This window comes from Mycetomoellerius zeteki, unplaced genomic scaffold (genome assembly GCF_001594055.1).
Source record: "Mycetomoellerius zeteki isolate Tzet28-1 unplaced genomic scaffold, Tzet1.0 scaffold114, whole genome shotgun sequence".
NCBI lineage: Eukaryota > Metazoa > Arthropoda > Insecta > Hymenoptera > Formicidae > Mycetomoellerius > Mycetomoellerius zeteki.
Genome location: NW_017256062.1, coordinates 2,236,500 through 2,250,486, shown reverse-complemented (window position 1 = coordinate 2,250,486; position 13,987 = coordinate 2,236,500). Strand labels below are relative to the sequence as shown.

At 34.2% G+C, this 13,987-nt stretch overlaps 2 protein-coding genes across 2 annotated transcripts in view; one reads left to right on the top strand and one right to left on the bottom strand.

Moving 5' to 3' along the window:
* The first annotated feature begins 158 nt into the window (after positions 1 to 158).
* hyx (cell division cycle 73 hyrax) lies at positions 159 to 6,411 on the top strand. Its single transcript, XM_018456975.1, has 4 exons — positions 159 to 402; positions 2,871 to 4,141; positions 4,427 to 4,568; positions 5,413 to 6,411. Exons 1-4 carry the CDS (start codon positions 272 to 274, stop codon positions 5,447 to 5,449), a joined length of 1,581 nt encoding a protein of 526 aa, XP_018312477.1. The 5' UTR covers positions 159 to 271; the 3' UTR covers positions 5,450 to 6,411.
* A 1,449-nt stretch (positions 6,412 to 7,860) lies between these two features.
* LOC108728622 (doublesex- and mab-3-related transcription factor A2) overlaps positions 7,861 to 13,987 on the bottom strand; it is a 7,856-nt gene continuing 1,729 nt past the window's right edge. Inside the window, exons 2-3 of the mRNA XM_018457292.1 lie at positions 9,404 to 9,661; positions 7,861 to 8,544 (exon numbers count right to left, since the gene is read on the bottom strand). Coding sequence (XP_018312794.1) covers positions 7,861 to 8,544; positions 9,404 to 9,661 — 942 coding nt within the window. The remainder of the gene's footprint in view (positions 8,545 to 9,403; positions 9,662 to 13,987) is intronic.

Below are 13,987 nucleotides of genomic sequence, written 5' to 3'. Positions count from 1 at the left end.
CATGAAATTCCCAAATATTTTTGCACTTAAAATGAAATATATTTGGCCTTGAAAAGAGAGAAAGCGAAGACGCCGAGTGCCAAAAGTGCAAGCAACGCGAACAGACCTATAGCGATAGCATAGCTACTATTGCGCGTCAGCCCCAAGTATTCCGAAGTCGTTTGCGTATCCGGCAGAAGTCATGATTTCTAGGAGGGTAAAGCAGGGTAAAGGGGACGCCGAATACACCAATTAGCCTTGTCAAGTCTTGCTGTCTCTGAGTTTTGTGACCATGGCGGATCCGCTGAGTTTGCTGCGGCAGTATAATGTTAACAAGAAGGAAATAATCGAACGCGAGAACCAGATCATATTTGGCGAGTTCTCCTGGCCCAAGAATGTCAAGACCAATTATCTGACTTATGGGTGAGTGTACGGCAAAAACGGTGTCTTAGAATGTCTACTTATTCCGCGCGGTTACAATCTGTGCTTGACTGCCATCTCTAAAGCGAAAGTAGGAGAGAAAGAGGGAAATACGATGTACATCCGAGGTATGATAGCCTGATAACGATAGTGAAACAAACTCATTATAGATGTACTTTTGCCAAGTCGAGCTAGAAACGTTCACCACGTGCCTTGTTACGTCTGTGATTTTTTAAAACATTTTTTAATTTTCTTTAGAAACTCCAAACTGTCTAGAATTTGTATTTTTGAACGATATCTTCTGTATATTTTTAAACAAAATTTATTTTTTTTTATTGATTGTGATCTTTATTATAAGATCTTTATTATAAGATTGATTCTTAATCCTCTGGAACTAATGCCAAAATCTATAACACAGGGTGCTTTACTGCTTTCTAGCAATGGAACACTGTTATACACTGTGTGATATTCAGTGTTGAATTTTAGCTGAAACATTGTTTAGCTTTTTTATTTTATCACAAGTGAAATAAAAAATAAGATCTTACAAAAATAAATACATGTTTGAAATTCAGATATATTTCGAGTCTGATTATATTTGAATATAATCTTAAAACTTCTTACCAGAGTATCACTCTTAGAAAAATAAATAGTAATAAAATGTAAAAATTTATTGTTTGTGAAGATTTATTGTGATATAAAACGATGATACAGTTAAATACAGCATTTTAGTTGTGTACATTTGTGCCAACTTATGTTATATTTAGAAAGTACTGAAATGTGAGTAAAAACTTCTGTTTAAGGGAACCTTCTTCAATGACCTTGATTTTGATATATGTTTTCAAGAGGATTAATATTAAAAAAATTTTAACCGTCGCTCGTTTATTAAAAAGTTATTAATAAAGAAATTTGAAAATAGAACATGATTTGTAGTATAAACCCATATGGAGAATTTACTTTGCATCAAAGTGATTGGAATAAATTCTAAAAACAAGAATTTTTTAATATATGTTTTTAATATATATTGATTAAAAAGACACTAATTAATTAATTTCAAGGAATCAAAATCGCATAACTCATAAAAGTAAATGAATATTAAATCTACTTTAATAATCCAAATTTGTGGATAACAAAACAAACATAAAATAAACATAAAGAAAATTGAATTATTTGATATTTTTGTGTAAAATGTCAATTGCTATAATAAAAGTCACAAGAATTAAGAATTAATAGTAGATTCAAATATAATAATGTATTTTTTATCTTAACATTACTTCACATAGAGAAAGCTAAATTATTTTTATTTATCAGAATTTTGTAATCTAAACAACCACTAAGCAGTGGGTTCCCAATAGATTCACGTCAACTTCAGAAAATTAAACTTTATTTCACAGTATCGTCTGATTTGAGTGTTTTATTTTTGCGTGAATCATTTTTCTTTTACTTACAAAAACCTGTAAGACCATGCTTGCTCTGAAATTGGAGCAAAAGATTGTCATTTCCTCTCTTATCTCTGCTTTTTCAGTTGAATTCAAAGTTAAAACTTGATTGTGATAAATTAGATTGTGATTTTAAGTTCAAAATTAAACATGTATTTTTATACGAAAAAATTTATAACGAAAGCATTAGTATATATTACATATTTTATTTAAAGAGATACAAAAATTGATAAAACAATAATAAGAATGTCTTATATTTTTTTTACAAAATGTAAAACTTTTTGAGAAGGAAGCGCTGGAAATCTTGTTAGAAACATTGATCATGTTTCGTTGTGTCTATAATTTTCCTCTTTGAAAAACTCTTCGATTTTCCTGAGGAATTTCAGAAACTTAGCATTTATATCTTTTTATGATACTTTTTGAACTCTCTTCAACAAAATTTAATTTCTTTTTCTACTGAGCTTTAGATTGATCTTTAAATTTTACTCTTTAATACTGTCTGATATATGAATATTTTCCAACCTTTTTTTTCACTTGTAAACCTATGGGATCATATATGTTCTAAAATAGCAGTACAAGATTGTTATTTTATTACCTTTGATTCTCAGTTGAATTCTAAATCAAAACTAAATTGTAATACTTTAATTTTAAAATTAAACACGCGTTTGTATGACAGAATTTATACTGAAAGCAGGTACACAAGCTTGGTTATAAGTATAAAAGCAACCTCAGATTTATTGCATTTCTTCTTGAAAGAAAGAAAAAAGTAATGAAATCCGAAGACAAACTAACAAAATATTGAAATTGCTATGACAATAAATGTTTAATTTATTTTTCATTAGATATACACAGACGTTTACATCGATTTGTAGGAGTACTTTTTATAGTTCTGACCAAGACCGTATATTATATATTCTGTTTAAAAAGATATAAAGATTGGTAAAATATTTATAATAAAAGCATCTATTATTTACAAAATGAAGAAAATTCTCTTTGAGAAGGCTATATATATTTATATTTCTTTCTGTTTTCCAGATCCGGAAAAGAAGGGACACCCAAGGAATATTATACACTTGAGTGTCTTTTATTTCTGCTCAAACATGTTCAGCTTACACATCCAGTGTATGTGCGACAAGCAGCCGCGGAGAATATCCCGGTGGTGCGTCGACCTGACAGAAAAGATTTGCTGGCCTATCTCAATGGTGAAACTGCCACGTCAGCCGCCATAGACAAGTCGGCGCCGTTAGAAATTCCAACGCAGGTGAAACGCGCCGCAGAAGATGGCTTGGAAAGCGGCTCGTCGAAAAAACCCCGTTTTGAGGAGACCCACGTGCAGAAGGTGAAGGAGCAACTAGCTGCACGTCTGGATGCTCCTAAGGAAGCCTCAGTTACCGTCGACAATATCAAATCCCTCTCGGAGGCAATGTCAGTGGAAAAGATTGCCGCAATCAAGGCGAAACGTTTGGCGAAGAAACGTACTACTATCAAGGAGAACGATGACATTGGCATGGGCTCGGATCTACGCGTAATCCTCGACATGGATGTAGACGATACAAAAGACATCGTGTCCCGCGAGCGTCAATGGCGAACACGCGCCACTATCTTGCAGAGTAGCGGCAAGATCTTCGCTAAGAACATCTTTGCGATTCTGCAAAGTATTAAGGCACGTGAAGAAGGTAGGCAGAAGGGCCCAATCGTGCCTACGCCCATGGTGACGCCGCGCTCGACACCCATGAGGCCCCTTCCACAACCAGCCGTCTACAATCGTTACGATCAGGAACGTTTCATCCGGCAGAAGGAAGAAACAGAAGGCTTTAAGATCGACACTATGGGAACGTACCATGGCATGACCCTAAAGTCGGTAACTGAAGGCACAAATCCCGCCGTGAGGAAACCCCCGACCAATCCGTCCGCCACGCCAACCTCCGGTTTACTGCCGACATCCGCCGCTAAGCTAACGCCTCAGCAAGCCGCGCAAAATAAGCGACCTAGTCGAACGCCCATTATCATCATTCCTAGCGCCAACACATCTCTCATTACCATGTACAACGCTAAGGACATCCTCCAAGACTTGAAGTACATTAGTAATGAGGACAAACGGTCGCAGGGTTGCAAGCGAGAGAATGAGGTGCTTCTTCAACGGCGGAAGGAAGGTGGTCTGACCGTACCTTACCGGGTAGTCGATAATCCACAAAAACTCACAAACGCCGATTGGGAGAGAGTCGTTGCTGTGTTTGTCATGGGACCGGCTTGGCAATTCAAAGGTTGGCCATTTGATGGCAACCCGGTGGAAATCTTTTCAAAAAGTACGAAAAAATCTCTTTGTAGTGAAAATACGTGTACATATATGTATGATTATTTTGATATTTTTATACTATCTTTTAGATTTTTCTCAGTTTATGGAAATAATATGCCATAATCGAATTAGGCGTTTTATCACATTGCGAGGAATATACATAAATATTGTAAATTTTATATTTAGTTTTTTCACAGAAAGAGGAAAATATAACTCAATCACATATTTCATTTGTGTCTGTGATTTGGTATCATATTTTGAATGTGTAAGCAAAAAATTGTTCTTTCTTCTATAGTATGCGCGTTTCACTTGAAATATGATGAGATGAGGCTGGACACAAACGTAGCGCGATGGGCTGTCACAGTGATTGAATTGAGTCGGACAAAGAGGCATTTGGATAGAGCAGCGTTAATGATATTTTGGGAACATCTCGATAAGTGAGTTATTAATTTAATTTATTATCACGTACATATACGTATCTTTCTAATATAACAATTTTATTTCTGAAATTAAAAACTGATAAATTACTTTTTTCAATTTAATCTAAGCTTTTCGATTCTTATTGTTTTATGAATAGTAGATATGAGTAGAGTTGAAATTCAAAAACCATTATATCCAAAAATTAAAACGTGAGATATTGGAACTCTTGAATTCTTTAGTACCCTAGGACAGAAGTTAAATCCTTACTTTGTATTCTGACTAATCAAGATTTACTAATTTTTAAATTTGTATTTATTATTTTTTTATCAAACTTGTTTTATCAATGTTTTCTCTGTGTTTAATATTTTATTTTGATATAACATTTTGACATAAACATAAAAAGAAAAAATATCGTATTTCTTTTAATAAATAACTAAATGTGCTGTTTTGTAACATAGTATTAAGTTTTTTATTAATAGGATAATAAAAATGTTTTAAAGTAATAAAAATTCTGTTTAATTCAATAACTTATTCTAAGATTTTGCTATTTTTTGCATTTTCAATTAAAAAATCCTTTCTCCAATTGCAAAAGTACTCAATTGTACTTTAATAAATAGAAATTATATTTTCATGTCATATTATACACGTTTTATTGATTAAAACAATACATTTTTCCTAATTTTCCAAAAGAAAGATCTTATTGAACGAAAAAAATTATGCAAGTTTTTTTCTCTTTCACTAAAAACATTTTATACAAGTGGAGATAACTACTTTTGCAAATGGAATACTTATATATATTTTTATTACATTAATTATTATTAAGTCAGTATCTCTAATAACAATAAGTTTCTATTTTTACAGACATATGATCAAGAACAAGCCCCATCTTCGTTTCTGAAATGTTAAAGCGATTCGGATTGCAGAAATGGCAATATATATTGATCCCTGCGTTCCATGCTGCCATCGATTGGAATTTTTACCAGAAGATATAGGACCGTGAGGCTCTTTGCCGATGGTGTTGTGACGTCGATTATTCGCGGATAAAGGTACCCGCGATAAGCAATGTGATGTGTGACAACTGGATCGTTGTCATATTACGTTAGATGCGTTTACATTTTATTGTTGCTTGCACGAATAAAATACTAAAAAAATTGCAACGAACTATGGGCCAGTCTCACTAACTCCGATTAATCTAATCGGTCGATTAAATGTCAACCGTAATTAGTAGTTATTCTGCTGAATAGCAAATGCGATTGGTCATTTTCAATGTATCAATCGGTCGATTAAGTTAATCGGAGTTGGTGAGATCGGCCTTATGCCTTCTCTTCAATTGGAAAGTTAAAGCGGCGTCTACATTGAGATTTTAAGGCATATGTAATGATATTACACATATCCAGATATTGAATCCTCCATTCTTATCATTATAGTTGCAAACAGAACGCTTTTTCCATACTCTTATTTGGATTCCCACCCGGATGTTTCTCAGATATCATGTCATTCTTGTTTCGGTGAACAACAAGGATGGAGTAATGCCTGGGTGGCACTCGGGTGGGAATCTGAACATAGTCCGAATATGATCTCCGGTAGTTCGGTGTGATCGAAGTATCGAACTATAGAATATGAATATTGGATACGTGAGCGAAACCAGCGTTTGCGCTAAATACTTGTCTCAAATGTAATTCGTTCTCCATTCCTAGTACCAGGTTGTAAATTATTTTTCTATGTTCTCAATATCTTAAAAGAATAAGTATCTCTCGATCACAAATTTTGTACTCGTTAGATTTACAAATTCAGCGTTCGTTAGCTATTAACACGCTATTTTGGCATATTCTGATATTTTACTCTCCATGAAAACATAAGGCCGGAATCAGACTACGCATTGAAGATTGAGATTGAAGATTGAAATTTGACCAATGAGGACAAAGGAATTTTAGCTCCTATTGTTTTGATTGGTCAAATTTCAATCTTTCAATCTTCAATCTCAATCTTTAATGCCTAGTCTAATTCCTAAGAGACGTTTGTGAAGAAATATTGGAATTTGAATTTTCGCGCACTTTTTGTTTTGAGATTATACTGATGAGAGTAGGAGTAATATCTGAATATGCATATCTTCATGAAATTGCATCTTTAAAGTTCAAGCCATAAAAAATCAATCAAATAGTCAATTATTCTTTTCACATTCGATTGTGATTGATCAATAAACTTAAAGCTTATTTCTGCGTTTCGGGACCAAAAGCTCATTATAGACGCTGCTTAATACTGTGTTAAGTTCTGATGATGATTATACTGCGTGTTCAAAACTAAATGCTTTTATATATATATATTCGAGGATCGAACAGAATACGAGTGTAAAAAAATGTCAAGTGCCAACACGACAAAGGTTTGTCTCGTTCAATTTTTCAAGCAAGCGAACAAGAGGTATTACATTTCGACGATCGATAACGATATTAAGTTTCTTTGCGCGTGCTTTGTAATTCGAGACGCGACACCGCGAATCCTCCCAAGGGAGAAAAGACGGAGTGAGGATTCGCGAGGGGGAATTGGGTCTGTTTTCCCTGCACCTAAAACCAAAGCCAAAGTAAATCGCTCGCGGCGCGATTCCGGCTACGATACGATTGACCGGCTGGCGTTGTTTATACGTGGTGGATCGAATATTTCTAACGAGATTACTGACGCTCTATTACTTCGACAAATACGATGGATTTTCCTCGTTCGTCCTCCCCGATATCCTCGCTGCGATACCGTTTTCCTCCCTCCGAGCAACCACTTGAGAGAGGCAATCGTTGCGCGTTTCTTTTCAATTACTCCCCATCATATATTTTTTCACGGAAAATTGAATAACACCGTTCTTTCTTTTGTACACCGAGTTAAAACTCAGTTAACAATATCATAACACTGTAATTGGGACATACTATCGTTCAAAAGTTTATCTCTAAATTTTGAAAATAAAGTTTAATCAATTTTACTTATTAATATTGTAAATATACAAAAATTTATATTGTTTCAAACATAAGTTATTGTAATAGTGTATATTCAAAAATAAAAATTGATAAAAATAGTATTTTTATTTAAAAACTATACTTAGATTGCTGCAAACTTCTAAGTGGTAATTTGTAAATAATGTAATTATTTCTTAATTAAAGCAAATTTCTTATATAGATGAAGAAAATTATGAAATGTTTCAATCCCTATATATATATTTTCTCCAACTTCTTTTATTTAGGAGAATTAATATTAAGAGACTATTTTGCAGTGATCTACCGGGATAAATATCTGTACAGTTAACTGTACTTCTCTAGAGAAATACATTCAGGTGAACTTGTAGTTGCATTGCGTGCAATTGGGCTGCACACAAGGGATACTTGGCAGCACGGCCGCAGCGGGCGGCAGATGATGCAGTATGCCCGCCGATCTGGCGACCGATAGCCGATCCGCCGCCACTTGGGCGCACACGTGCGCATCCCTCAGCTGCTGTTGCACGCCGGAGGTGAAGTAATTGTTGTAGCGAAAATTAAGAGCGACCGTCTCCTGATCGACCGCCGTTTTCGCGATCGGTAGATCGGTCCCCTTAGCGAACTGCTCGGTCGGGACGATGTTCAGTAGACAATAACCCGCATCCCCGTAGACGTTTCTGGACAGGCTGGTATAGATCGGTGCCAGCATCGTGCCGGGAATCTGTTGCTGTTGTTCCCCCGCGCCGCTGTCAACAATCGTCTGCGGGGGTCGGAAGGCCGAGGACGTGTGGCTGATACTGGTTGACATCGCTTGCTCGGTGATGCCCAGGTTGTCGCTCGCGAAATACTCGATTGCCTTGAGTAGGTCCTGACCGCAACGTTGCAGTACCAGTTGCAGGACCGACAGCTTGGTATTCGGGAACAGGCGGGCTAGAGTCTCCACAGAGGTCTGAGATACCAGGGTGGTTTCTCTGACACTCTCCAGCTTGCCGGCGTCGAAGAGGAAGCTTCTGGATCTCGAAGAGGTTTCCAGGTTGTCCTAAGAGCGAAAAGGGAATTACGAAGAATCTTTTAAAGATAGCTTTCTAACAAAGTAACTTGTGGAAGACCAGTTTGTTTTTTAAGAGTTTTTAATTGGTCATTAAATTTGATTTTGCCTTTAGAATTCTACAATTTAAAGTGGAATCCAATATGATGGATTGAATAATAAAAAAAATAATCTATTGATTATTATGAAATTCGGTTTTATGAGTTCTCGGAATTACTGAATTTGAATTTAATCTGAAAATATCAAAATTCAAAAGGATAATGAAAGAAGAACTCGTATCACAGGGTTTATGTTTACAAGCTTGTTGGAGTTTGGAAGTTAATGCCTTATAGCCCACTCGTTCCGGTCTGTTACTAACGGTATCAACTGTTTGTATGATAAATGAGCTTCAAATAAAGCGAAACTGGAAATTTGATATTACTTTTAGCAGTGTTAAAATCTCTAAAACTGAGTTTAATGGTAGTGAGATGACCCAAGCAAAACAATAAGTCACGATACGTTAAATGACATTCAAATGAATCGTGATTGATCAAATGAAAAGTGATTTTTAACAATTATTTTGGAACCATTTTTATGTTATTATGACTTTCTCTGCTTAAATTTTTTTTTCTAAAATTTTGTTCGCAATATTAGGTCCGTCATTTTAAGTTTATATTTTTGATCTCAGATTTGAATATAAATCGTCACTATTATTAGTTAAATTAATCCAATAGTCAAGTTACATGAAAACAAAATAAAAAAGGAAATCAATAAAAGTGATCGCCCGTTTTTAAAGAATTAATTAACAATGAGTCCAAATTGATTTATCACATTTTGTTATTTTTTTCTGGCGATCCTATTTTATACGTACGGAACAGTTTTGAACACGGGCGGGTAAAGCGTCATCGGTCGACACACGTGGAAGATCATTGGTATCCTCAGAAATTCCGTCGAGTTTCTTTGTAACGGGAGTCGCATTTTCATTTTGATCCACTATAGATTTCGGCTCAGTCACGGACATTCCGAAGATTTTGCCTGGCGGAAGTCGATCGAGCTTCTGTCCGGTAGCCACCTTTGCCATTTTAAGTGCGATCGCGTCCTCGGCTGCCTGTTGTCTCTTCAGAGCAACCTTGTCGAAAACAACTGTTTTAATCCATTTCTAAAGAAAAAATTTAATTTTTTCCAGTATACTTATATTCGAAATTCAATAAATCTTAACAAAGACACAATTATCTTGCGTATTTTGCACGTTTCTGGTAAAAGCAAAGGTACAAATCTTAAAAGAGAAATTTATAGTACTAAAGAATATATTATACATATACATACGCAGATTTTTTAAAATACATGAATATAAGAGAAAATATCCTAATATAAAATACTTTTATATGCTAAAAATAGTTCATTAAATATTAAATACTAATATATGAATAATGTATACCTATATCTATAATAGATAAGTCCCTTAAAAATGCATAAATCTAACAGAAAATATCTTGATATAAAATCTTTCTCTCTAGACGTTAGAAATAGATAATTTAAAGTGATAAAATTACAAAGAGGAGATCGAGGAAAAATATGGTTCGTGTCGATTCGTAGAGTTCCATATGCTACAATTAATATAGCGAAACATTCAACGTATATAAAGATTCTTATACATAGCGCATAACAATCGAATCGTGATGGATCATGACTGCGTTTGACTTATAAATGGACCTGTCGCTTATGTATGGGCTGCATTTACCACGCTGTTATTCCAAGCTGGACCACCCGCAATAATCTTTCACGTCGCTGATGCTGGAGAGAATCTACTAGGCCAGCTTCATCCCATTTTCTCGTCGATCTCCGTTCGATCACCGAGGTCCGAAAGGGATAACTATCCGATTTCATTCGGGACGGGTCAATATATCGCCATGTGTTTCTCTCTCCTCTGCTTGTTACAAAAGCATTCGTTACAAAGTTTTATTTAAGGAAATACGTCGATGAGTCATACGACACAAAATTCAATAGTGTACAATTAATATTGCGATTTATATTAATGATGATATGATCCTCGATATTTATTAGAGAATAATTTATTCCATGTTCTTCGAAGTTTACGATATTATGTTATTATAATAAGTGTTTTCTTGCGGTATGAACGTAGAATCAGTAAACTGCATTTCAACATTTCATTATACATAAATATGTACTCTGTAAAAAAAGTATGTAAAATTACATAAATAATATGTATAAAAATCACACAATTTATAGTGGAAATATATAAAATTATGCTTTTTTTATCAAAATTAATATTTTTATCTGTAATTGTGCAAATATATCTTATATTACACAGAAAATTACAATAATAATTTATAGTTTTTATAATTTTTATATATAGTATTTATACTATTTGATAGTTTTTGTATATAAATTTTTGCATACAAATTTTTGCAATATCATACATATAACATAATATAGTGACATCACACATAATATATTTGCATTTTTTGCATCTTTCGTACATATCGACGACAAAGCTTATGAAAAATTGTACATAATTTGTCGGCGAATTATTATGTAAATCTATAAACTTAACTTTAATTGTCAATTTATTTTTGCAAATTATTTAATTACTATGAAGAATAATTTGATTTGTAAGTTATAATTTTACTTGAATGTGTAAATATACGTCTTTAATAGTGGATTTTAAAATTAATCATTGTTATTGTAATATTACATGAAATTTTTTAATAGTATACGGAGAGAACAGCTTTACTGAAGTAGGATATTGGAACTCGTTGACACAGTTTTCACAATTTCGGCATTAGATTAAATTCGCAGTAGCACACGTTGGTTTACAGTTGCAGATCATTAGATACGTTTAGAAACCGTATAAAACATAAAATAATCAACAAGTGCTATCTGGGCTTTTTAAATAATTAATTATTATATTTAAAATGTATTAACATGATAGAGAGAATCTTTCTCTACATTTTCATTCCATTGCAGGAATGATTCTGTACACTGTATAATTTTTTGTAGCAAGTGAAATATATATGCTTCATATTATAGTCAACTTGACCCGATAGATCAGCTAAATTGATACATTATATTAAATTACGGTAGATTGCCTTTATAATAAATTCTATATTTTTCAAATTAATGAAAATATAATATAAATAACAAATAAATAGTAAATATATATTTCTTAGTAAAAATTGTATTCTTTCAAAGTTACTTTGTAATAATCAAATAGCAAAATGTTTTTACAGAAAAACAAATTATTTTAGTTCTAACTTATTTTAATGTAGAAATACTTTCGAGGCTTTTACGGATATTTTCTTCAGAGGTGCCAAAGGGTTTACGGGTTATCATGATCCATTGCTAATGCCGTTCACTTTATTAGGATGAGGAAACGTAATTGATATCTGGAGACACGGTAGTGTCTCGGTGCTAACACAAGCGAAGTTTAGGTGAACGGCAAAGTTCACGAAACGTTGATATTAACAATGGATCACGACATGGTGATAACTTGCAAATTCTTTGACACTTTTAATATAAAAATATTAAATATAAAGCGTTTCGTCAGAATTAAGTTGTATCCGAATGTTCACGCGTGTGGTACAGCTAAGCTTTCCTTAAATATAAAGCCTGCAATTATCTCATTTCTACATATGTCTGATTTTAATTATTTCATTATAACATGAAATTACAGTTATTACTCAAAATAACATACCTTATGGTAAGACAGATTTGTATGTTTAGCTAAATTTTTAAATACTTGAGCAAAACCGTTCTTTCCGCATATATATATATATATGTATATAAATAATTCCGATATCTCTCTAAGATGTTGATATTACTTCCGACATCGTGAATTAACCGAATTCACCAGCAGCGTAAAAGTTTCCGCGGCAAAATTGCACGCGGTTTATGCGCGGTGCACCGGCGATTATTGCCGGATGGACGGTCGTGGACGCGTGTTTTGTTTGACCGCAACCACCCGTGTGAGTTTCTCGGTCTGTCCGACTATTTTCGTTACCAAGATACAGGGGGTAGCGTTTAAACGCCGCTCGCTCCCGCGCGCTTACCGCATCGAAAGTCTCGCCGCAAACAAAGTATCGAGTGTCATAATGCCTATGCAAACAGAAATGAAACGCTATATCCCGAGCGTTAATGGATTTAATTTATCTCCTCCCCTCCTGTCGCTCTTGTCTCTTCTCTCGGGGACGAAGACCGCGAGATGCGTTATGCATGCGATGTCCGAATTTCGATCTGGTCTGGCAATTACATGGCAATTCGCATTTGGTGATGTATTAAGAGGAAATAAATTCTTGATTATCGAAAAAAAAAAAACGCGAGGAATTACCTCGTGTTTGACCTTCCAGAGCTGATGCCAAAATCTGTAACACACGCTGTCATGCATAAATGGGTCTTATCGATTAATTTAATTTATGGTAATTAAGAGGCAGATATGTATAATAATATAAAGAAAACTAAATTGTTTGACATTTTTGACAAAGCGGTTTATAATGAATTCATTAGACCTACTGTTAGCTCCGGAGAGTAAAAATATAGCAATCAATGTAAAAATAATGATGCACTGGATTACTCAATTTCATTAATTAAGGAACTAAAAGGACATAATTCTTACACAAAATTTTATAAATATATATATATATTTAGTATATTTAAGTAAGTATATTTTACTCAAAACACATATAATATTTTAATAAGAATAATCAAAATTCACAGATATATAACATAAAGAAAATTGAATTGTTTAATATTTATGATTTATGACATAATTGAGAGTGGATTTAGTAGATCCATCACCGTCAGCTCCGAAGGACTAAAATAATTAACAATAAATAAAAATCATGACACGCAAAATTATAATCATCCCTGTTAAATGTAGAGAGAGAGAGAGAGAGAGAGAGAGAGAGGGAGAGAGACGTGATTCTCTTTTCATTAAAGGGGTGCAGAATATGACGATAACGAGCTCCGATCGGGTGTATCTTTAAATACCGAAGGGTGAGCCGTGCGAAATAAAATATCGGAAGCACGTTAATCACGCTTAACTGAGCGTGCAAGCGAATTGACATTTTTCTTTCACATTTTCCCACACGACCCACTCAAAGCGCGGAGATAACATGCTCGCGAGTACTAAATTATTAACGGCTGGCATAAACGGGGCGAGATCCGTGACATTTACATTCGCGAATGATCGCGCAGATTTGACATTTCGGATCGCGTCGTTCGTAATTTTCTAATATTAAACAGCGAGGAGACTCGTAAAACGATACAAATAATGGCACAATGGTTGCTGGTAGAACGACGTTATTTTGTTCGTTATTTTGCACGAATAACGAAAAAAAGAGAAGAATTCAGAGAAAGTGCGTGCTAAAAGATACGTAACATATTGGACAAAAAATCGAAAAGGAAGGACAAACTGGATTAGACTCCATAGGGAAAG

What these genes read in the sequence shown, in the direction of transcription:
- hyx (XM_018456975.1), top strand. Translation starts at nt 272, where the DNA reads ATGGCGGATCCGCTGAGTTTGCTGCGGCAGTATAATGTTAACAAGAAG. An exon ending in ACCAATTATCTGACTTATGG is followed by an intron (nt 403 to 2,870) that starts GTGAGTGTACGG and finishes TCTGTTTTCCAG; the next exon opens with ATCCGGAAAAGAAGGGACAC. An exon ending in TTTTGGGAACATCTCGATAA is followed by an intron (nt 4,569 to 5,412) that starts GTGAGTTATTAA and finishes CTATTTTTACAG; the next exon opens with ACATATGATCAAGAACAAGC.